General features: G+C 35.9%; 1 protein-coding gene across 1 annotated transcript; it reads left to right on the top strand.

The window, feature by feature from the left end:
- Positions 1-401: 401 nt before the first annotated feature.
- On the top strand, positions 402-6,885 carry LOC149960275 (uncharacterized). Its single transcript, XM_090165212.1, has 3 exons — positions 402-438; positions 2,633-2,866; positions 5,507-6,885. Exons 2-3 carry the CDS (start codon positions 2,684-2,686, stop codon positions 6,530-6,532), a joined length of 1,209 nt encoding a protein of 402 aa, XP_090021338.1. The 5' UTR covers positions 402-438; positions 2,633-2,683; the 3' UTR covers positions 6,533-6,885.
- The last annotated feature ends 16,536 nt before the right edge of the window (positions 6,886-23,421 follow it).

Below are 23,421 nucleotides of genomic sequence, written 5' to 3' on the forward strand. Positions count from 1 at the left end.
TTAAAAATGATTAATATGAATCATATTACTTTATGATCATTATAATACACGAAGATAAAGGCTGCGCTCGTATTGGACACGAGGAAACGCGGAGGGGCGTGGTTTCTCTTCCGGGACTCGTGAGGCGAACAGGCTGCTGATAACATATTCTCTTTACACCTGAATACGTTCTTGGTTTAACTGATGTTAAAATGAAAATATTTCTCAATCAAATAGCGGCTACAGTTTTATCGTTTTAATTTGATTTTAAAGTGAAATCCAAGTTCCATTGTTTCGTCATGAACCGCGATGAAATGCCAATGGCATGCGGAGATAGTCGAAATAGAGATTAACTGGAGATTAGGAGATTCATAGCTGATGCGTGTATATAAAACCATATCTATAGGATTGCAGATCCCAAGTAGTGGCCCTTTTTGGAAACGGACAAATAGGTATAAGGTAAGCGGAGTTTTCATTGATTAATTAAATTTAATTTCTTCTATAAGTCCTAAGAAAATAATTTAAAATTTCGTAAAAATGGTAAAAGCACTGTAACCGTTGTAACGTAGGTATAGTGATTTGCCGATTAATCGATTAATTTAAAAATTATCGATTTTTGCCGATTAATTGAGAAAAATTACTACTAATAATTTTGTCTGATTAATCGGAAACCGTACCGCTAACATTTATCTTATCGAATAATTTTGTAAAATCACCGCAACCCATTTTAGCCGATTAATCGTAGCCAATTACCGCTAACGACTTTTAACGATTAATTGGGAAAAATTTCCACTAGCGATTGAAAATCTTATTAATTGGTTACTATTTTTACCGATTAATTTAGGAAAATCACCGCTACGGTCGCTACCCATTTTTGTCCATAGATTAGCGCATAAATTAACCAACTCGCATAGAGTGGAAAGCCCTATGGAAGCGCATGAAACAATAATCCGAACGGGCCAGCTTGTTTTCGAGGCGTGAATAAATATAGTCCGAAGAGCGATGGTGTTGTTTTTACATTTTTAGAGTATAAACTTACTTTTTTTATCCAGATATTGTACATTATCTTTAGGCCAATTTGTTTAGTTCACGACTCGAAAACAAGACGTTGCGTACGAAAAGTGTTCACAAGTTTCGCTGATAGCGACAGAAAATCGTAATTCAAATTGGAACAGTAACACTATCTATCATTGACTTGTTCCTAAATATTTTTTTATCTCCGCGGTATTTGATAATCTACTAATTAACCTTTTCAGTTTAATATAGCCACGTAGTGGCCAAATCGAGAAGTTCATAAGATGCTGGATTTTTTCCTACAAAGTAGATGATTATAACTTCACCAGTTGGCCACCAAGTGGCTCCATGAAAGCGCTCACTATATTGCTATTTATGATAAGATAAATTAGTCAAATCGAAAGATAAACGAAAACGATATTAGATGGCGCTATAGAATAGGGCTGTGCAAAGTATTCGTCATTATTCGATTTGACCAAATTATTTGGGAATTTTTAGGCTAAACTATTCGCACCGACAAATCGAATTCTAGTTCTTAAAATTCTAGAATAACAAATAGTAAACTTTGAAAAACCGACTATTTTATTTAAAAAAAATTAATTTGATTTTGTCGATTTTAATCCAAATTTATCAAATTATTGGGTATTTTCATCAAATTTCTACCGCCAGAGAGCACAAAGGTAGTAATAAAAAAAAACCCATTGAGTTTTTTTCTGCGCGACGAAACCGAAGGCAAACAAAATTTAAACTTTCAAATTATCTTGATGTTGGTAAATAGGAATGAATTGAATGGGCACAAGTTAACTATGAAGTAGATGTATACACTAAAGAGTGGAAGAAACCATTTTGGGAGGGGTGATTCCATAATATCTCTAGAGACTAGTTGGAACTCTAAGATAATTATACAGAATTTAGACCAGTGAGGTGAGTGAGCCTGTTTCTTTAGTAAAATTGTTTTTTGATAGAATAATTTGATAAAAAATGAATTTGGTCCAAATTTTTAAACGTCGCGCTATTTGTTCAAATTTTTTGGTCATTTTCCCAAAAACCGACGTATTTGTTATTCGCCAAATACCTAAAAAAACACTATTCGCACAGCCCTACTATAGATGGGAAAATGGGAGAGGAGTTTAGTAAGTCAACCACGATAGTGGTCCTGGAAACTAGACTCATACGTTTTACGCACCCTAATTACGGAAATATTCATAGAAAATACGTGTACAATGCAATTAAATTCTTAGCAACAGAGCCTACCAGCCTGGCCTTTAGGTCTCGCACTCTTTGCCCATGCCCAGGGCCATGGAGTAAACCCCCTCACATAGAGTGGAAGGCTATCAGCGAAACTTGTGAACACTTTTCGTACGCAACGTCTTGTTTTCGAGGCGTGAAATAAACAAGTTGGCCTAAAGGTAATGTACAATATCTAGATAAAAAAGTAAGTTTATACTGTAAAAAATGTAAAAACAACAGCATCGCTTTTCGGACTACATTTATTCACGCCTCGAAAACAAGTTGCCCCGTTAGGATTAATGTTTCATGCGCTTCCATAGGGCTTTCCACTCTACACGAGTGGGTTACTCTATGCCCAGGGCCCAGCAAACCTAGAAACCGCTAATGATTCTTGAGGTTCTGCCACTAGGAGGACCACAGTTGCCGATTATTGGACCCTGCGCGTTCAAAATTCCACAGCATGATGAAATCTAGTTCGCAAAAACGACAACGGAAAACGGAAATGCAACTAGTAGAAGCTGCGAAAGGCGGGGAAAACGGGAGAGTGAAGGAGTTACTGGCACACCACGAAGTGAGCCCGAGAGCGAAAGACCTACACGGTTTAACCGCTATACACTGGGCAGCACGGAACGGACATTTTGAGGTATGAACAATAATTTATCGCTTTATTCCAGATCTTACCGCGCGACGGTTTCGGGCCCGTGATTTTGAAAATACGTTCCAGGACCCAGGTCTTACATTCGACGTAGCTTAAAGCAACTGTCGGCTCTATCATTGCCACCCCGTATTATGATAAGGCCTTTGTTATTAGAGATGGCAACGAATCTATCCGATTCTTTGAAAAAACGACTTTACTGGAATTATATATTCCATATAAATATATTGTAAAAAAATTATTTAATTTAAGATATTGTGAAATTTACAAACGAGCCAATCAACGCGAATTGTTATTTTACGTCCCGAATCTTAGGTCAAAATGTAGCTTAAGCATCTTGTTTTGATTTCGACGCTAGCGACATCTGTTGAAAAAAGAGTTAGTTCACGTGGAGCCGACACTTGCTTTAAGCCCCGTCCGTTGTGCCAATGGATCCTTAGACATTCCAAATGTTTCCTGTTTATACTTTGGAAGAATTACTACGTTGAGACGATTTTTAAAGTTCGTCTGATCCACCTTACGGTCTACCAGTGTACTTCTCATAGAGTATCCCACTATGAAGCGCGTTAAACAATAATCCTAACGGGACAACTTGTTCTCGAGACGTGAATACATTAAATAAAAAATGCTTTTCACAAAGCAGTTAAAAGGTTGATTTTAGGGGGAGTAGTTGAGATTTATGAAGGTGCAGATATTGTTTTTGGAATCTTCAAAAGTTAAATATATTTCTAAAATAATTTCCATCGATTTTCTTCACCTTTTATATATTTTAAAACCCTTCCCTTAAATTTGAGTCTTGAAACTGTAACAGTAAACTGATCATTTTTAATTGTAAAGGAGTACGCGTGTTTAGTTCTGAATTTTTTCTATTCTAATCGAAATATTTAAACCAATTTTTAAAATCACGCGCATTAAACCATGGATAAATTAATAGGGCTGTATGATAAAATATAGAAAGAAAAGGACAAAAATACGAGGTAGGCTACATTGCCTGATACGGCACCATATTTTTCAAATGAAAAGCTTATTTCTGGGCTTCTGGCGTTGATTTTCAATCCGCTACGTTGCTGTAACTTGTTCGTGCAGATTCTGCAAATTAGTACTCGTAATGAGTTAAAACCTAATTAATTTGCTTTTATTATATGTCAAATTAAAAATGTTGTATGAATATAAAAAAATAAAGGGTTAAAGGAGTTGGCAACGTTCTATTTAAGCTAATTATCTTGATAAATTTAATTGATGTTATATAAGTCCTATACTAAATTATATCTATCATAGTCTGCATTTTTTAACTTTTCATTTAAAGTAGAATCATGAATTAACCTCATTAATCCATGCTAAAATTAGACATAACAACACGGAGCTTTATACAGTTTTAGCCTAGAGGTCGGCGTTCGACTAACTTTTATCCATGGATAAAATAAGTTCGGCGATATTTAAATAATATTTATTTAAATAACCAATATTTGAATAATAATTGTAAAATGTTTAAAAAATCGAAAGTGGATAAGCCTATTATTTAAACAAAACAAACAATTATTTAAATAAATACCATTTTAATTCAAATAAATGCTTGGTTGCGTAAAAAAACATAATTAAATAAGTTAAAATGATATTCTTTTTACCAACTTTTGTTAAATAAATCGGAAATTTTGTGGATAATGAATAAACAATTCCGAGCACTAGTTTTGGCATGCCTAGTGAAAATCTGAAGCTCCACACAAGTCGAGTAAGCGCTGGTAGTAAAAAAGTGACTTAAGAGTTACATTAAAACAGCCATGCTTCTTTCTAGAAAGGCCTATTATAATTTATTGTTATTGGAAGAAATGCGTAGGCATAAGTTTTTAAAAGTGAAATAAAATTAATTTAAAAAGATTATGGTTATTTTAATAAACAATGTTCACATTATTAGAAGCAGCTCAACCAAATGAACCATTAACTTAAATAAAAATGTTTAGAAATAATAGTACTAAGTGTAAAAACTAATCGATCCAGAATGATTCATGATTATATAAGAAAGTTATTACCATATAATTACAGGGGTGCAAAGTTGTTAAATGTTAATTACAATTAATTTAAACAATATTATGGTTATTTCATTTTTTAAATAATAATTTACGCATAAATAAATTCATCTCAACTAAATTTATTTATAAAAAATACGTTTATGTCCACTAAACTAGTTTGAGGCGATTCTTTACGAAATATTATTTTTTATTTTTGTAACATGGCTGCCAGCTCACGAACTTCCCAGCCAATGAAAGCAAACATGTCAAAAATGTGTCTATGAAGGAAAGCCATTAGTATCCTCTTATTTACTGTCGAGTAAATCTTGTATAGTATTGCAATTTGAATGTGTTACACAATCATTGTTGACCGTAAGAAAAATGCCGCTAGCCTCCCTAATGCTGAATCTTAGGCATGAAAAACCTCAATTTAGTTAGAAGAGCGAGGGTGTTGTTTTTAAATTTTTTTGAGTATAAACTTAATTTTTTATCTAGATACATTAACTTTAGGTCAACTTTTTTATTTAAATAAAAATTAGACGACGCACATGAAAAATGTTAAATATAGTTTCGCTGACAGCCTTCCACTCTATGATTCAAACTTTGCATTCGTTTTTGACAGGTCTGCCAGACTCTACTGGATAACTCTGTCTCGCCCAACATCTTGGATATGTATGGAGAATCGCCATTGCATTGGGCTTCACGTAAGGGTCACAAAGACATCGTCCGGCTTCTTTTGGACAAGGGGGCCAACCCCAATTTAAAGAATACCACCCGATTTACCCCGCTACACAGCGCGGCTTTCAACGGACGTAATGACATAGTTACTATTTTACTCGATAACGGCGCCAAGATCAACGAACCCGGTCGGGAGAACAACACTCCCTTGCACTTCGCCTGCCAGGAAGGTCATCGCGACACGGTTCAGATTGTACTTCAACACGGAGCCGACACGAACGCCCAGAATGCGGAAAAACACACTCCGGTAGAGGTCGCCAAAAACAAGGGTCATAGTGATATTTGCAGCTTAGTAGAAGTCAATAAGAGAGATAACGTTGGGCAGACCCCTCTGTACCAAGCGGCCAGCGAAGGTTGTTACGATAAATGCGTCGCCCTTTTAAAAATGGGGGCTCTCGTAGATCCTAATTTAAACGACAGTTTCCGTCCATTGCGAATAGCCGCCGAACAAGGGCACTTGGAGATAGTGAAACTCCTGGTCGAATACGGGGCGAAAACCGACAACTTGTTTCCATCAGTCTACAAGGCTACGGAAAACAACCACGTAGACGTGGTTGTTTTTCTGTTCACTTACGTGTCCAATCTGAATATCCCATTCAACGGTGCCACGTTGTTGCACGTTGCTGCCAAAAACGGCTACGACCAGCTGGTATCCCTGTTCCTCAAAAACGGGCTGGACACGGAAGTCGTAACGTTGGAAGGGGAAACCGCTCTGCATTTGGCGTGCGCTCGTGGCCACAAAACGATTGTTTGGCTTTTATTGCAAGCTGGCGCTGACATCAAAGCTAGAAACGGAGGAAATATGACGCCGTTGGATGTCAGCCAGTACTTTCGGCGTCATAAGGTCATTGAGATGATTGAGGAATTCACAGCAAAGTTGGAAGACCAGTCCAATGTTTTAAAATTGTAGTGCTTTTAAGTAAAATAAGAAGCATACACTATAAATTGTTGGAATAGCATGTAATATTTATCTTATAGAACGAAATTAAAAATTAAGTTAACTTTGGTTTACTAAAATGTTTGTGTAAGCCCAGTCTGCAAGTAATTAAAAACAATGTGTGTTTTTTTTTTAATTTATCATGTAATGATATTTTTGTCTGAGGTATGTGATCCAAAAGCCATATCTGGCTCCGGTAAATTGATTGAACCACTATTTAAATAAATAGTTCCTATGATTTAGATAAAATCTCAATTAATGTAACGTATTAAGTTAATGATTACGAAATGAAATTTAAACCTTAATTTAAAATCTGTAAATTGAATCGACGAATAATAATCATTTAAAAAATCAGTTGAAATAAATTATTGTAATTTCAAACTTTTAAATTATCATATATCTTAATAAAATGTAATTATTTTTTTATCTGTGGTATGTGACTTGGCCACAGGAGAAAGAATACCAAGTGCGTATATAGTTGGAGTTCGGGGGCTCAAACCCTCCAATTGATCAAAGGGTTAGGGCGCCAATAGTAATCGAAAACGTGTACAGTTTAGACACCTTCCTAATTCTATGGTTATCTTTTAAATTGTAAATTTGAACCGCCTCCCTCCGAATGAAGTATTGTAGTGACACCATCATCACTTTAGATCAGTGTTGGGCATTAATCAATTAAATTTTCAATCTATTAATTATTTGACTAAAACATTATTGCAATTAAATTAATTGTAACTAAACGATTATTTGCACATTGCAATTAATTTAATTGCAATTAAAATATTTACAATTAAACCATTAATTGCACGTTACAATTAATATAATCGAAATTTAACCATTAATTGCCCAATGCAATTAATTTAATTGAAATTAAAACATTAATCGTCCATGGAAATTAAACATTACTTTCCTAATATCAAAAGTGACATAATTACGAAAAGTCTAACAATACCTATATTTTAATATGCTAAAGGTTTAATGAATGCTCGACTCGAGATCGACCACATAAAAGACTATTTATTGTCGCCTTTCTGGATCTTTTTTTAGTTTATGGTAGTATATCGTAGGTAGATGGCGAAAGCATCTCCACAGAACGACGAAAAATACAAAAATACACTAGGTTTCACCTAAAATTTACAGTCCATGGTTTCACAAGTGCTACTTAGTTCCTCCGTTTCTCACTACGAGGCGTTATTTGTTGGTTTTAACTTCCTTCCCCTCCCAAGGCATACATTCCCTTCTCCCCTCCCAACTTGTATTTCGCTCGTAACATTCATTAAGAAATAGGTCCGATTGACACACTTTTGGTAATTATGTCAATTTTGATAATATTAATTTTTTTATTATTTTCTTTGTGTGTCGTTCATATTTCTTTAGTTTGCCCTCTTAAACAAATTAAGAAGTGTTGGTGATTCATCGCAATTTATTGAACGCTAATTGGGCAAAAATAAAGAGAGCAGTAAAACACTTCTTCATAAAGCATATAGTTTACATAATTATGATAGAAGCAAACATGAAAAGCCTATATTGACAGCACCTCTGTACTTTGTAGCTTTTTTTGCTTCAGTTAAATGATTCTGCGTCATTTTGTCTTTAAATATCATTATAAAATCACCCTAAAAACTGAACCGGATTAACACTAATGGGGGCCCTGTGCCAAGTATAATTTGGGGCCCTTATTTTTCGACTTTTATAATGTCTAAACGCAAAACACCGAAAGAATAGGTACATTAGCTCTAAAAACGTTGTAGGGTCACGTCACTTGGTTACTTTCCATCGATCTTACAGTCCGTAGCGCGCGCATTTTTTTTATGAACGTGGCTCGCGCAAAATCGCGAGAGTTTCTTTTTTGTAAGAAATTAGGAATTAGTCCACGCAACACCTCCGAGGCTCTGAATAAGCCCCAACCTCAGAGGCCACTAAGTTAGCCCCAACCTCGGAGGTCTCCTTAGATAGCCCCAACTTCGGGGGCCATGCACCATAGCAACCTTGACACATACTTTAATACGGCTATGCCTCCGCCCAATTTGTTTTTCCGCAACAAAGTTCCTAAAGTAGCCCAATTTGGCGGGAAATCGCCCATCTGGCAACTCTGGTTCGCTCCCACTTGCTACGCTACGCATTTTCCATCGCACTACACATTGGTTCGGACGCCACTCTCCAGTCCGCACCCATTACAATAATCTGTTTTAATTGTTAGTGTTTAATCAAATGTATTAAAAGATTGAAAATTGATTAGTTGTTACTTGTGAAAAGTCACGATTAATAATTGGTTGTTTTTAATTGTGACTACAGTATATAACAATTAATAAATTTTTAATCGTGAGTTTTCACAATTACAATTAATTAATTGTTAATTTTTATAGCCGTGATTAACAATTAATTAATTGTTAAGTTTTAGTTGCCCCAGCAATTAAAATTTGCCCAACACTGCTTTAGATGTAGATTGCAGAAGAGTAACCCACTCGCATAGAGTGGAAGGCGGTATGGAAGCGCGTTAAACATTAATCCTAACGGGTCAACTAACGGGCCAACTTGTTTTCGAGGAGTGAATAAATATAGTCCGAAGAGCAATAGTGTTGTTTTTACATTTTATCGAGACCTTTAGGCCACCTTGTTTATTTTACGTCTCGAAAACAAGACGCTGCGTACGAAAAGTGTTATCAAGTTTCGCTTTCCACTCTACGTGAGTGGTTTACTCTATGATTATATCGCTAAACTCCTCCCCTTCCAAGAAATCAATTAATAGACGGGCCGAAGCCAACCCTACTATACCTGACAAGAATATAAAAAACATAAGGTTTATGATTGTAATCAAGATTCACCATTCGATCTTTTGTACTCTAATTTTAGGCATTTTTAGCCGATCATTTATAAGTTCAACTCAACCGCCCACCCCCTTATCGAGGAACGGGGAGACTGCGAGCCTGAAAATGTTTCCATGGGATCACTGTCGGGGTTTCGCATGCCCTTAATATATTTTAACCCCCCCCCCCGAATTCGTCGTTATTACTTGTTTTGATGTAGCTATTAAGTCACGGACACGTGGCTTTTTGACATCGCTCGAAGTGCTTCCTATTACTCTTTTCAGACGAAGCTTATAAACCCGTATGAAAATGTGGGTAAAATCGTTGATTGATTTGATTCCCTTCAAAATTTGAATTCAAATGAAGACAAATTTCTTGCCTCGCGCAGTTTCGTGCTCCAGTTTAAAATTGGCGGCATTTAGAACCGAAATTATCAGAGTGCTATACTCGCCATGTTGGAGGCGTTTTCCTTATGAAGTTACACTTTTACCTTGAATTTGAAATTTTGCGCACTCCTAGGCCGAAAAAAAAACGTTTTTGTTTTTATGAAAACATTTTTTATACATAGAAATAGCTTTACCAACAATTTCCAAATGCAATTTATCACGTCAAAAGACGGGGTTGGAAGTTAGCTTTTATTGGACTAGATTTTCTCATCATTTTCATAAGGAAAACGTCCTCCGATTCTGAGCGCTATTTCAATAACTTCGGTTCATTTACTTCTGGAACGATGTATAAAGAAATAATAGCTGATTAATGAAATAGATTCGTCTCTCGTACATATTAAATTTTAGCTGGGTGGGTCGACCTTTCAAAGAAGCCGTATTAGGTTCCATTTTACCAAACAAATTAAAAGTTTTATTTTGAAATATGAATGAAAAAATGGCAGTGGATCCCGGATTGTCCCTTGGGAGATATGTAACGCGTCTTTTTGCAATATCCGACAGAGGGACCAAAACCGCAGCGACAAACACGATAAATTCTCTAAGCTTTGGCTGTGATGTAAATTGCTACGTAGCGGAAGCGGCTGTCTTGAACTGGCGCGGACAATCACTTAACCCTGAAGAACACTGTTTATATAAGCTCGCCCAACTGATTTGTTATTTACCCCAAGTGAGCGTCAATTAATATTCGACACACCCGCGGAATCTCGACAGACTGTGGGAAAGCTACTACATCTTAAATAATAAAAATTATAATAATAATCAGCTTTGCTAATACCCTAGGCACCACCTTAGGCCTAAGTCATCGAGCGACTTTTAAAGCCTTTAATCGACGCCTTTAATTCAGGTGGCCGGGTTACAGTGCGTAGGAGGGTGGTGACCGTGGTGGCAAGCCCTTCATGCCACACGAGCCAACAGGTCCCTACAATTACTATTAAAACTTAAATACGCTAAGCGATCTAAATTGTCGGCAAGTAATTTAAAAAATGCGCCACAATTAAGCGCATAATCTGAAATGATGGAACTACAACCAACTCTACTACGCCAATTCTTCCAACTACATTTCACCTAGAATAAAAATATCACCCCACCTAAGGACGGGATGATATTATAAAACTGAATATTTCAAGAAATAACAGAAACTTAATACGTTTCTTACATGTTGTTTAGTAAACAGTAATTTAGTACGCTTCTAACATTTCGTTTTTACTGTAGTAAGTTTCGTTGTTTTTACTATTCGCGAGCGAAAACTATCGCAGCGACGCCATCGGTCACCGTCGGAATCTATAAAGGTAGCGTAAGCAGACGCCAGTTTGCTTCTTCTATCCGGTAACGTAGCAGCGAATTTTTTCAATAACCTTGGTAACGGAAGCGACTTTTCCGCCTTTAGCAGCCGATTGAACATCGTCGCTACCTCGGAGCTGGCTCACTTTAGATGCCTATATAAAAAAAAATACTAAACACGTAGAACTTGACTCGATAAAAACTACTACCCCCTCCCCCCTATTAAGGAATGTATTGGTATAGTGAAAACCAAACTATAGGTACTGTGCATGTAATATTCCCTCAGCTAAGAGAGTGGGGGAAACTTTCTTCTCACGCTTTATGCATGGACAATGTATCTCTAACCGGACGGGAAAAGCAGCCTAAAAGAGGTACCCCCTCACTGTCCGTTTGCGTCCTACTTCGTATTAGCTGAAATAGTTGGCCGTACTCGATTCGCAGGGCCGTCAAAGTCATTCGAAAGAATGTAAACCCCCATTTCAAACGGAACGTTTTGTCGACCACGTGACGAATTATATGGCCTTGACAGCCCGAAACTTTCAAAATTCTAGAACCTCCCCCCCTTTACAGAGAGACGGTGGCGGCGACAGGTGATTTTGTATGGTGGAAGCTACAGCTTGTCCCGTCCGGTTAGAGATACAGTGTCCATGCTTTATGTCGCTTAAAAGTAAAAGCGACATAAGACCCAAAAGTGTGTCAATACGGTATTATGTTTAATGAGAGCTAGTTGCGAAGTAAAAAGATTGAATGGGAGAGGGGGTTGAAAATACGTCATCAAAATTTGAAATTTCCTCCACTTCAGCGTCGCCAAGTGAGGCGTTTTAGAACGTATGTCTACGGGAGCATAAATCGAAGAGATAAAATCGCGCCAGACTATAGACTAAATATAAAGTTGCTAGTACTATTCCAACTAGTAGGTTACGTAGTCTATTGTGAGACTAGCTCTTAAGTAAATATTTTAACGGACGCAAAGGTAGAGTTGACACACTTTTGGGTCTTATGTCATTTTGTTAAAAGTAAAAACAATAACGTTATTGGTGCAGAGAAGGAAGGCAAAAATAAACAGTTTAAAGTATCACTTTTCGCGGTATTGGGATGGGATCAGCTTTCTCCCACACTCGACAGAGGCGCTGCTTTACAGACTGACCTTTTAATTCGCGCGGGGCTGTAAGCAAGGTTGGACATAAGGCACTAGTCACGGCATTTGACTATTAAAATAAATGCTCTGACTACTAAAAATAAATGAAATCTGGGGCGCACTAGTCAATTTCACTAGTGAAAAATTAACCTACATATTCATAAATAATGGCGAATATTGACATCATAAATTCATCATTCATCAATCCCATTTTATTTAAAAAAAAATTGTGATCGGCCAATTATAATAAACCCCTATTTTAATTCTGATGGTTAAAGCATAATGTTGGCTGCGAGGGGCAGGTCACTTCCATTTTGGGTGCGTCTTAATCATAGTAAAATGATTAAATCAGGGTATTGAAGATTAACAAATCTAATCAAGATTATAAAATCTAATCAAGATTATAAAATCTAATCAAGATTAAAAAATCTAATCAAGATTAAAAAATCTAATCAAGATTAAAAATCTAACAAGATTAAAAATCTAATCACGATTTAAACGAGGTTTAATATCATGATCTAATATTTTTAATCAGGATTTAATAATTTTAATTATATTTAATCATTTTAATCACGATTTAATCATTTCAATCACGTTTTAATCACTTTAATCACGATTTAATCATTTTAATCACGATTTAATCATTTTAATCACGATTTAATCATTTCAATCACGTTTTAATCACTTTAATCACGATTTAATCATTTTAATCACGATTTAATCATTTTAATCACTATTTAATCAATATAATCGGTCAAATCGAGATTTTATTGAGCGCGGTAAACGAAATAATAATTCTAATCACATATTAAATTATGCTAATTAGCTTGTTCTAATAACGCACAATTATAATCATTCCAATCACCAATATAATCATTCCGATTCTAGTTCTAATTTCTAATCGCGATTTAATCATACTCATCATGATTTAATCGTTTCAATCAGGTTTTAATCATTTTTATCACATTTAATCATTTTTATCAGATTTAATCATTTAATCATGATTAAACCAGATTTAAACATTATAATTATTGACTATAAATGATTTAATTAAAATAATCGTGATTTAATCAAAATAATCGTGATTTAATCAAAATAATCGTGATTTAATCAAAATAATCGTGATTTAATCAAAATAATCGTGCTTTAATCAAAATAATCGTGATTTAATCAAAATAATCGTGATTTAATCAAAATAATCGTGATTTAATCTAAATAATCGTGATTTAATCAAAATAATCGTGATTTAATCAAAATAATCGTGATTTAATCAAAATAATCGTGATTTAATCAAAATAATCGTGATTTAGTAGAATTTATTCAAAATAATCACCATTAAATCGGATTTAATCTTTCTAGGGGTGCGTCATTAATCGTGACCTGCTCCTCGGTTGGCTGTCCTTTGTTTTTATACCCTCTTGTTTATCCCCCCTTCTCAGTGACTGGTTAATTAATATAGGAGGCTCACTAGTCAGGCTGACTACTAAAAAAATATGCTTATGTCCAACCCTGGCTGTAAGTAAGGTAATACCCACTTATAGCCAGTATTGCTCGATAACTATTGACTGGGGTCGAACTCGGCTCGCTCGTCACGAGCAGCAGTTCTAAGCGGCTAGTCCACGCGCCGCTATTTGAGCGTCTATCGCGAATCGACTCTACCGCGAACTCATTTCATTGCCAGAGGGCTTCCCGGAGATAAACGCGAAATTCTGGAACTACGCCGACACTGACAACAACGCCTACTACATCGCCATCAAAGCAATACTTTCAACCCCCCTACAGCAAGATGAACCAAACAAGACTTCAAATCTAATCTGGGTTCTTAGCTGCAAAGTCTGCTAGACACTCTACATTGGTGAGACTCCAAAGGGGCGGATAGGCTTCATCAACCTCCTTTTACGACAGTCCTTTTTAAATGGATTTTAGTGCCTTTACATATTTTTTCGCGTTTTTAAAATCACGCGCTTTTATTAAAATTTTTAAACTGTTTGTTAGTCTGAACATAATCAAATAATAAATCTCCCAGAATAGCTATCCTGTACCTTTGGCCGAACTAAAATTGTCATTTCCTCAACCTAACCCTCAACTTGGGGGCGGAAATCGGAATGAAATCGGTGTTGGGTACAATATACGAATGGTTTTTCATTGTGTATTCGTTGTAGTCTCTAATGAAACTAGATATCTGTTAATATTTTAATAACCCCAGAGGTCACAAACCTTTCGGTTATACGTCGCTTTTGCTAAATAGTCATTTACCGATTATAATCATCAACACGAGAGACTACTAGTGGTTTTTTAAGGTGTTGCCCGGGCTTATTTAACGGTTTTTAAAGTTATTAAAGTTCAATTTTAAAATTCACAAATAAATGGTACAGTGATCGCGACCACAAGTGGCGTAGACACGGCTAGTTTCCGCATCTGAACCTCTTGGACCAAATTGCACATTTCGTTCCCTTCTGTAGCTCTTACATAAACTGATCCGCCTTGACCTTTGCCATGAAAATCATCTGGCTTCAAAAATATTCCACACAGATTGTTGGTTTGCAAAATTACAGGAATTACGTAAATATTTGAATATCTGTCCCTTCCTAGCCGTAAAAATTCAAAGAATAAACCCCCTTTTTTTAGTTTGGAGAACTGGTTTTTGTATAATCTTATATATTTCTATGATCTTAAATTTTTAGTCCAAGAGATGTTCCGTAGTTCAATTCTGGAATTTCTGTAACTTTCATCGTAAGATTCTTCGAATAACCAATTATATACTCTGCGATAGTTCTACCATTAAACAAAATACATCTGTGCTTAGGGAATCAGGGAAAAGAGTTTCCAATGCCAGAATAACTATGGAACGGATCGAATCTGCAAATGGATCAGCTAAACCAGGTTCATATATGTTTTATAAATGTTTCTTTCTGGGTTGTGATGAAAACTGTTTTAGTGTTCTCACAAGAAAAGCGTTATAATCCGGTACCTGTAGCGATTTTTTCAAAGTACGTGCACGAATATTCGATTCATACAGGAAGTCAAAAGCAGCAGCCCAACAGCTGTCAGGAAGTAGACACCGTGTTGGTGAGGATGCGAGCGTTCATAAACAAGCGAGTTTCCGTGTACTTAATTTTTGTCAAACTGGGCTGATTCTATTAATACGTAGATATCGTTGAAATCACTCTTTATCCATTCATTATTCGTTACTGTTAAGAGAAATGGAATTACAATGGACTAATATTAATGCTTATACTAACGGAAATAAAACCACTAATCCCACGCAAATTCTCCATAATCGTAAGTTACCAAAATGTAATAGAGAGTTTCAGCAATCCCATTTCTAGGTGTTTACGCGAACGTTTACCAATTTCCTGAACGTTGCAGACGTTCGAATAAACGCCTAGAAATGGGTTTACTGAAACTCTCTATTATATATCTCGTGTTAAGAAGTAGAATATCGACAGGAAGTGTTACATATTTAATTAATCTACTTTGTTATCTTTGACTTGTTATTACAGTAAGTGGCGTAGCAAGACCAGGCGCTTTGTTAGCGATTATGGGCTCGAGTGGATGCGGAAAGACGACCTTATTGGACGTGTTATCCGGTCGAGGATGTGATAGTTTGAAATATTCCGGGAAAGTGAAGGTCGATGGCGTTGAGGTCAGCGCCGAGGACGCGAAGAAACACATCGCGTATGTTCCTCAGTTTCAATCGCACATTAATTTTCTGACAGTTAAAGAACATCTTTGGTTTCAAGTGAGTATGCACTTAATATAGCTGTTGTAAACAAATATTTGGAGTATTCATTGAACACGATCGCAGAGGTAAAAAAGACAACAACGTTTGGGGAAACTAAAATATTTTTATTTAATAAGTTAAATATTTGGAGTGTACATTAGTCTTTAATTTACTTTGTTCGATTACCGGTAATGTCTTAGAAATAGTTAACGCTTGAAGAAATTCTCTGGCAATGTCGGGCGTTTTTGGCGAGAGGGAGAGAATTGAATTGAATAGATTCCTACCGCACTGAAACAGTAGGAACCTTGTTGGACCTTGGATTAATAATATGTAACATATTATTAATCCAAGGTTGGACGAAGATAATTTTTTGTGCATTACTCTAATTTCGATAACAATAACAACTTTATTATTTGCTGATTACAACAGTTTCTTTTGGAAACGACCGACTATCTCTGCTTTGGCAGAGTTAGAAACTGTTTCTTTTGGAAACGACTGACTATTCCAACTTTGGCAGAGTTACAACTGTATGCTCCGAAAGCTTATTCTGACTACCAAAATTTTAGCTCTAACAGGGCCTTTCTAAAAACCCCTCCTTTCAACGGGGAGAGTGAATACGTGGCCCGGCGAATCCTGGAATTTTTGGGAAGAAGAAAGGCGGCAGGTTGACCACGTATTCTAATCCCCACGACCTCTAGGAGGGATTGCCAAAATGTCGAAATACCTTTGGGTTTTTCCGCAATTTTCGTAGACACGATACAAGCATTTTACTTTTTACAACACGGCTGACAATAGAGAATAACCCTACAGAGAGGATTTTCTCTCTGAAGTAAACGTTATAAGATTGTTTTTTTTTAACTTTACGCTTATTTACAACAATATTTTTTTTACAATAGTTAAAACACTTAATTTCATTATTTTACTTACAACAATTTTTAGAACGCGTAATTATTTATTTTTAACAACGCTTAAGCATCGCCTGACTTCATAAATGTTTTTCAGTGCCAAATGGAGTTTCCTCTTGAAAAAAAATCAAAGCAGGTGAAAATTATACTTGATGTGTTGAAAAAGGTATGTTTCTGATTTCTCAAATTTATATATAGGGAGTTAACAACTGACATAGGTTTGACGTCATTTTCAAAAATCGGCGCGATTTACACGCCATCTCTCGAGGCATCCGCGAACTATATTTCATAATAAAGCTGTGGTCGGCCATATTGGGTAGAAATTATCTGTTTACAGTCGGAGCTCTAAAGATGGTTAAAAGTTGCGGTGTCAAGGGGTGTAAAAGTGTTTTTGGGGCGATAGATAATGAGAGTAAGATAGGATTTTTCAGGATCCCTTGCGTAGTAAAACACCAAGGTTTAAGAAAGAAATCGTAAATGGCTTAGATTTTTAAGCCTTGCACCTGAAGCCTACAGTGAACATATGAGGATATGCTCAAAACACTTTCTCTCTGGAGGTAAAGGTTAACAAATATTTTGGTTAATTAAATAAGTATTCTAAAATATATCCAACATATTACAGCACCATCGTCATTGTTTGACACTTCTAATCCAGACAGGCTCCCGTCTAGATTCGTAAATGGCAATGAAAAATATGAAAGCGTCAACAGTTCAAACCTGCAACGTTTTGAAAGAAGACTTAAACGAGCGTGCCCAGAACAACTACCCAACGCTAAAAGAAGAAAAGTCAAAGCTTCACAATTAGATATTTCTAACATAAGCACCAACATCCTCGAAGATAGCGCACTTGGGTTATCATTACAAGAATCGGAGTTAGGAGTTGATACTTCTTTGGTTATGAATAGCACGTTTAATGAAATAAGCTTATCTGAAGTTTCGAAATCTTATTTAAAAAACATTTCCAATGATTTTGGAACGCAAACTTATATGGTACGGAAGGATTTCAGTGCCCAGGTAACGGTTGGAAAAGAAGTGTGCGACTTCAGCGGGCCAACAGATATCGCTCCAAAAGCAAGTTCTGATACTCAAACAATGAAAGTTGAAATTATGGAAAATGAAACCCAAACGCTCTTCAGGGTTATTGAAAGGTTTGAATTTGAAGCAAGCAAGCTCAAAGTTGAAGAATCTTTCACCGAAGCTGAAAAATTGAAAGCATCAATTAAAGAGGCAGAAGATAAAATTAAAAATTTGTTTGAAGACAATGTTCAGCTAATTTGTAAATTAGAGAAACTTCAAAATGAACTGAACTTAAGAAACTTCGTTCAATCAACATTCGTCAATGATGATTCCCGCACAAGGTTTTTTACCGGACTAGAAACCTACTCAACTCTCTTGACATTGTTTAACGGAATCAAAAGCTACTTGTTTCAAAATTCCAAACTGACCCCTTTCCAGCAGTTAATTTTGACTTTGATGAAACTCCGGCTTGGGTCCAACAACAGAGACCTAGCGTATAGGTTCAACGTTTCCGAAATGACAATATCAAGATTATTTTATAACTGTTTGAATGCGTTATACAAACGTATGACAAAATTTATTCACTGGCCAGATAGAGACGAGCTACAAAAAACAATGCCTATGTGCTTCAGAGATAAATTTGGTCAAAAGGTTGCAGTTATCATCGACTGTTTTGAAGTTTTTATGGAAAAACCATCAAATATACTAACAAAAGCCGAAACATGGTCTAGTTACAGTAAAATTCCTCATTGGAATAACCCCGCAAGGAACAGTTTGTTATCTTTCTAAAGGATGGGTTGGAAGAGTAAGCGATAAACGCTTAACAGAGAATTGTGGTTTTTTGGATAAGCTCACGCCTGGTGATGTAATTCTCGCAGACCGTGGGTTTACAATCGAAGATTCCGTAGGATTGTATTACGCAACTCTGAAAATTGCGGCATTTCGTGATAGAGGGAAAAAACAGATAGATCCCCATAAAGTAGAGTCAACGAGGAAAATGGCAAATGTCCGTATCCATGTTGAAAGGGTGATAGGTACTGTAAGACAGAAGTACCCTATTTTATTCTCTAAGCTTCCAATTGAGTTGCTACACACCACAGATGGGGAGAAAGTAGCAACTATAGATAAAATTGCCGTAGTAACTAATCTTTGCCAATCAGTTGTGCCATTTGATTAAAATAATTTTCAAAATTAAAATCTTGCTCGTATAACCTGGAAAAATTTGTAAATAAATATCAAGTGATAGTTTTAAACAACTTCATTTTCTTTTATTTTTTACTATGGTTTTTTTACGCTTATTTGATCGATTAACTTTAACACAATCAGGGCAAAACCATTTCCCTTTTGGAACATCATTTACATTTATCTTTAAACACTCTAAATGAAACCACTGCAGTACACAATTTTCAGCATCGCAACCAATCATTTCACCTTCATCATTACCTCCGCAGTAACAGTATGTTAGGGTTTTCTTTGAATTTATTTTATTGGGCGAGTTAAAATATAAAGGATTAGCCTGAGAATTTGCAGTGGGGACACCCCATTTCCTTCTTTCACCAGTGCAGCTCTTTAGTTCCCGAAACCTCACGGCATACTCAATGTAGTATAGTAGAGAGGCTACATGTGTACAACACTCATCTAACCCTGCAACACACGTGCAGTGGTCACCCAAAATGCGTCCTGTTTCATCAGTAATAACCCAGCAATGTAATGGCTCATCTCGTAGGGATTGTGAATGTAAAACCTATAACAGCACTACATTGAGTAATAGTTTCTTTGAAGAAATTAATCAGAAAGAACTTACCGAGCATTTCACGATGTAGTTTTTACCTCTCTGTTTCGATTGAACATCACGGACAAACCCATTCTCAAAATTATTATAGGCTAAAAGGCTTTTTCGATTATTTAATTGGTCCTCAGTAAATGGTGAAATACCGTGAATTAAATAATGATAAAGATGCCCATATTCTGTAGGCGGCAAATGTTCAAAACCAAACCCTACACCTCTATGTTCTCCATCCCCTGAACTTGTTTCAAATCGTCGGAATTCATTTTATACGGATCGATATTGTTGATTAATTTCATTTTTTCAAGGTACCTCTTTTTAACATGATCAGGGAGTTCATTAACATAATCTGAAGGAACATCTTCCTTTACTTTCTTAGTCCTACCCATGACTAGGTTATTCAACTTAATCTACGTTTCTACCCAATATGGCGGATACTATAGTTAATACAAATTCACGAGAGATGGCGCCAAAATTGCCAGCGAAAAAAAAACCTCTACGTAATCTTTTTTTTACCCCTCGGATGTTAACTCCCTATAAGCGAAAGCTAGAAATTTCTTTCGGTGAGCTTTTATATTTTAAGCACGCTTAAATTAAATACAATTAACGTTGAAAATCATCTTCATTATCGATAGAAAAATCTAGGGCTCGGCGTTCGGATAGGGAATTTCCCGTTCATTTCTTTTATATCCATATCCGAAAATTATCCGAATAAAACTTAGTTGTTGCATATTAAATCGTGTAATAATATCCATAAATAATCAGTTAATAAAATGTTTTATAATTCATTGAAATTGAGAAATCTTTCCTATACAATTGAATTAATAGTACTAATGTACTTTGAAAGTGATAGATGGCGCCACACTATAATGATAGATTTGACGGCTGAGTGCGCCCAACGGGGGCGCATTCGAAAAAAGGTGCTCTTCTGCTGAAAATGCTCGTTCTTCCCTTCCTTCTCTTGCGCAGACGTGAGTGGTGTCACTGGCTGTCGCTTTCTATTAAGGGGGACCTTTTCGGCTTACCTGTATTGGTCTGTCACCTCCGTTGTCACGTAGCAGTCGTAAATATTAGACCGCTATTTGGGAAAATTTTCAAAGTTTAATTAGAATAGATTAAACACAGCATACATCAAATATTTAGCTTTGTCCTATTTTAATTAGTTTGGACCATTAAATTTAAAAATAAAACACTATTAATAATTAAATATATAAATAAAATACTATTAATTATGAAATATATAATTAAAACACTAATAATTATGAAATATATAATTAAAACACTAATAATTATAAAATTTATAAATAAAACACTTAATTATTAAATATATGAGTTTAAAATTCAATTAATTGAATTTTTTATCATTATCAAATTATTATGATATCTTCGTTTTCATCTTTGGTAAATATTGTTACGTTAAATAAATAATCCTATATTTGATTTTAATTTTAATTTTCTTAGTGCTGAAGAGATTGTTCATTCTCAAAATATTAATATAAAAAAATTATACTTAGGACAGAACTCTGAGTAATTTCTTGTACTAAATGCACGGCTCCTGTAAATCAAGCCATAACGGCTAAATTTTAAACTTTACGAAGGAAGAAGAAACGAAGACTGAAAGTGAAACTGTTCCTTTTTCGAAACACTTTCTTGGGGCTAACAATAGAGGCAGATGTATATCTATTGAAATCAGTGACAAAGAACTTTTACTGGCGTAAATTCCGCTGTCAAGTGACCAATGCTAGAAGTATCAAGAGCACCATTGTAAAGGAATCCCACCTGCCAACAGCTTTTAGCCTCAGTGTGGCCGAGTCGCACGTGCGCAGTCAAAGATTCAAATTCTCGTAAAAAAGGAACAGCGACGACTTGTTGTCTGACATCCAGTGACGTTTCTTTCGGGGAATAAATCGATGTCTTCCCCCTTTTCTCTCCTTCGCGAGTTTTACATTTTCTCGTTTGAAAAGGGGCTTTATGCGCCAACCTAATTGTAAGCGTAGCTTTTTCCTAGGAACCTTGGAGTGCGCCGACTTGTAATTTCAGAATTTGTTTCGCGAAACCACGACTCCCGAACGTGCCTATGTCATTCTAGCGGTACTATAGACCCATAACAAAAGAGGGGCCGCAGACGAGGCTTAAGTGAGACCTCTGGACGGAACATCCTGTTTGTGACGTTTTGAACTACGTGACCGCCATTGCAATATACAGGCGGAAGTAATTAAACGGATGTTCCGTCCAAATGCTGAGTTGCCAGGTAAAAATGTTAATTTTCGCCCCCCCCCCCCCCCCCAACTTTCATCATAGGTCTATTCCATTTCAATGGTTTAGACTTTATTTCGCGCCAAAATGTGGCCGCGGCCATTTCGTCCAAATTATGAACGGCAACACTGCTTTCTCGGTTGTTTATGAGTGATAGTCAAGTAAAAATGGGAAAATGGCACAGTAAAAAAGTATCACTTAATTTGGTATTTTTCTAAGTCACCAACCTGAAGGTCGATATTTTGTTTATTTCTAATAGAATATTTTTTGAAATATACTAGCAAAATTTGATGAAGAAAATATAAGAATAATATAAATGAAATAATTACAGATTATCGCGGTCGGACATTGACCAAAGTCTCGTAAATATCCTCAAATACAAAATCCGTGAATTTCCTTCCCATAGACTTTATGTTAAAATCCTTCAAAGAAAATCCCGGATTTTTGTTAAAAATTGAAAATACCGTAGCCCAAAATTCAAATGTTACACCCTTATTGGTTAAATGAACCGGATTACAATTTTCACACTTATATCAGTATATTTAAACTTTGACTATGTATGAAGTTTGCCCTCCTTTCAAAAATGTCTGCTTCATTCTGAACATACTTTCCCAACGCCCATATAGTGGGCCCCCGTGGATGACGCAATCGATCTCCAACCTAATTGGCTGCTGAAGAAAGCCCGCCTAGAAATCTTAGCGGACTCACTGTAGTGCAATAGTAAGCGTCATCGGTGAATGGACCCCGTTTTTAAACCTTCGGGTCATAGGTCGCCACTTTCGGAGAATTCTGAACGTGGACAACTCGAGTGAGAATGAGTCATATTGGTGTGGTGGCGGAGTGGTTAGCACTTTTGCCTCGCAGCAAGACGAGCCGGGTTCGATCCCAGCTTGTTGTAGTAATAATAATAATACATTTTTGAAGTACATACGAGGGACAGGGCTAAGTCTTTGCAGATTTTTAAGCCTGGTTAATACATGTATAAAAACCAGATATGTATATAGTCAAGGCAAAAATTTATATAGAAAATAAGCAGGAGACCTAGTTCGTTTAGCAGCTCTTAAATCAAGAGATATGGTCAGATTGTAGGGAATTCAATAAATTTGTTCCCTTATGAAACACTGAGTTAAGCTTGCGCTTCAGTTTGGATTTAGCGAGGGGCAGGTCACTTCCTTGATTAACGACGCACCCCTCAAAAGACTAAATCCTATTTAATCGTGATTATTTTGATTAAATTCAATTTAATCACGATTAAGTTGATTAAATCACGTTTAATCATGATTAGAATGTTTAAATCTGATTTAATCATGATTAAATGATTAAAATGATTAAATCTGTTTAAAATGATTAAATCCTGATTAAAAATATTATATCATGATTAAATCGTACTTTAGTTTTGATTTTAATGATAAATTCTCGATTCGACCGATTTTATTGATTAAATCGTGATTAAAATGATTAAATTTAATTAAAATGATTAAATTTAATTAAAATGATTAAATTTA

This window comes from Leiobunum rupestre, chromosome 2, assembly GCF_980474605.1.
Source record: "Leiobunum rupestre chromosome 2, qqLeiRupe1.1.hap1, whole genome shotgun sequence".
In the NCBI taxonomy this organism is placed as follows: Eukaryota; Metazoa; Arthropoda; class Arachnida; order Opiliones; family Sclerosomatidae; genus Leiobunum; species Leiobunum rupestre.

What these genes read in the sequence shown, in the direction of transcription:
- LOC149960275 (XM_090165212.1), top strand. Translation starts at nt 2,684, where the DNA reads ATGATGAAATCTAGTTCGCAAAAACGACAACGGAAAACGGAAATGCAA. An exon ending in CACGGAACGGACATTTTGAG is followed by an intron (nt 2,867 to 5,506) that starts GTATGAACAATA and finishes CGTTTTTGACAG; the next exon opens with GTCTGCCAGACTCTACTGGA.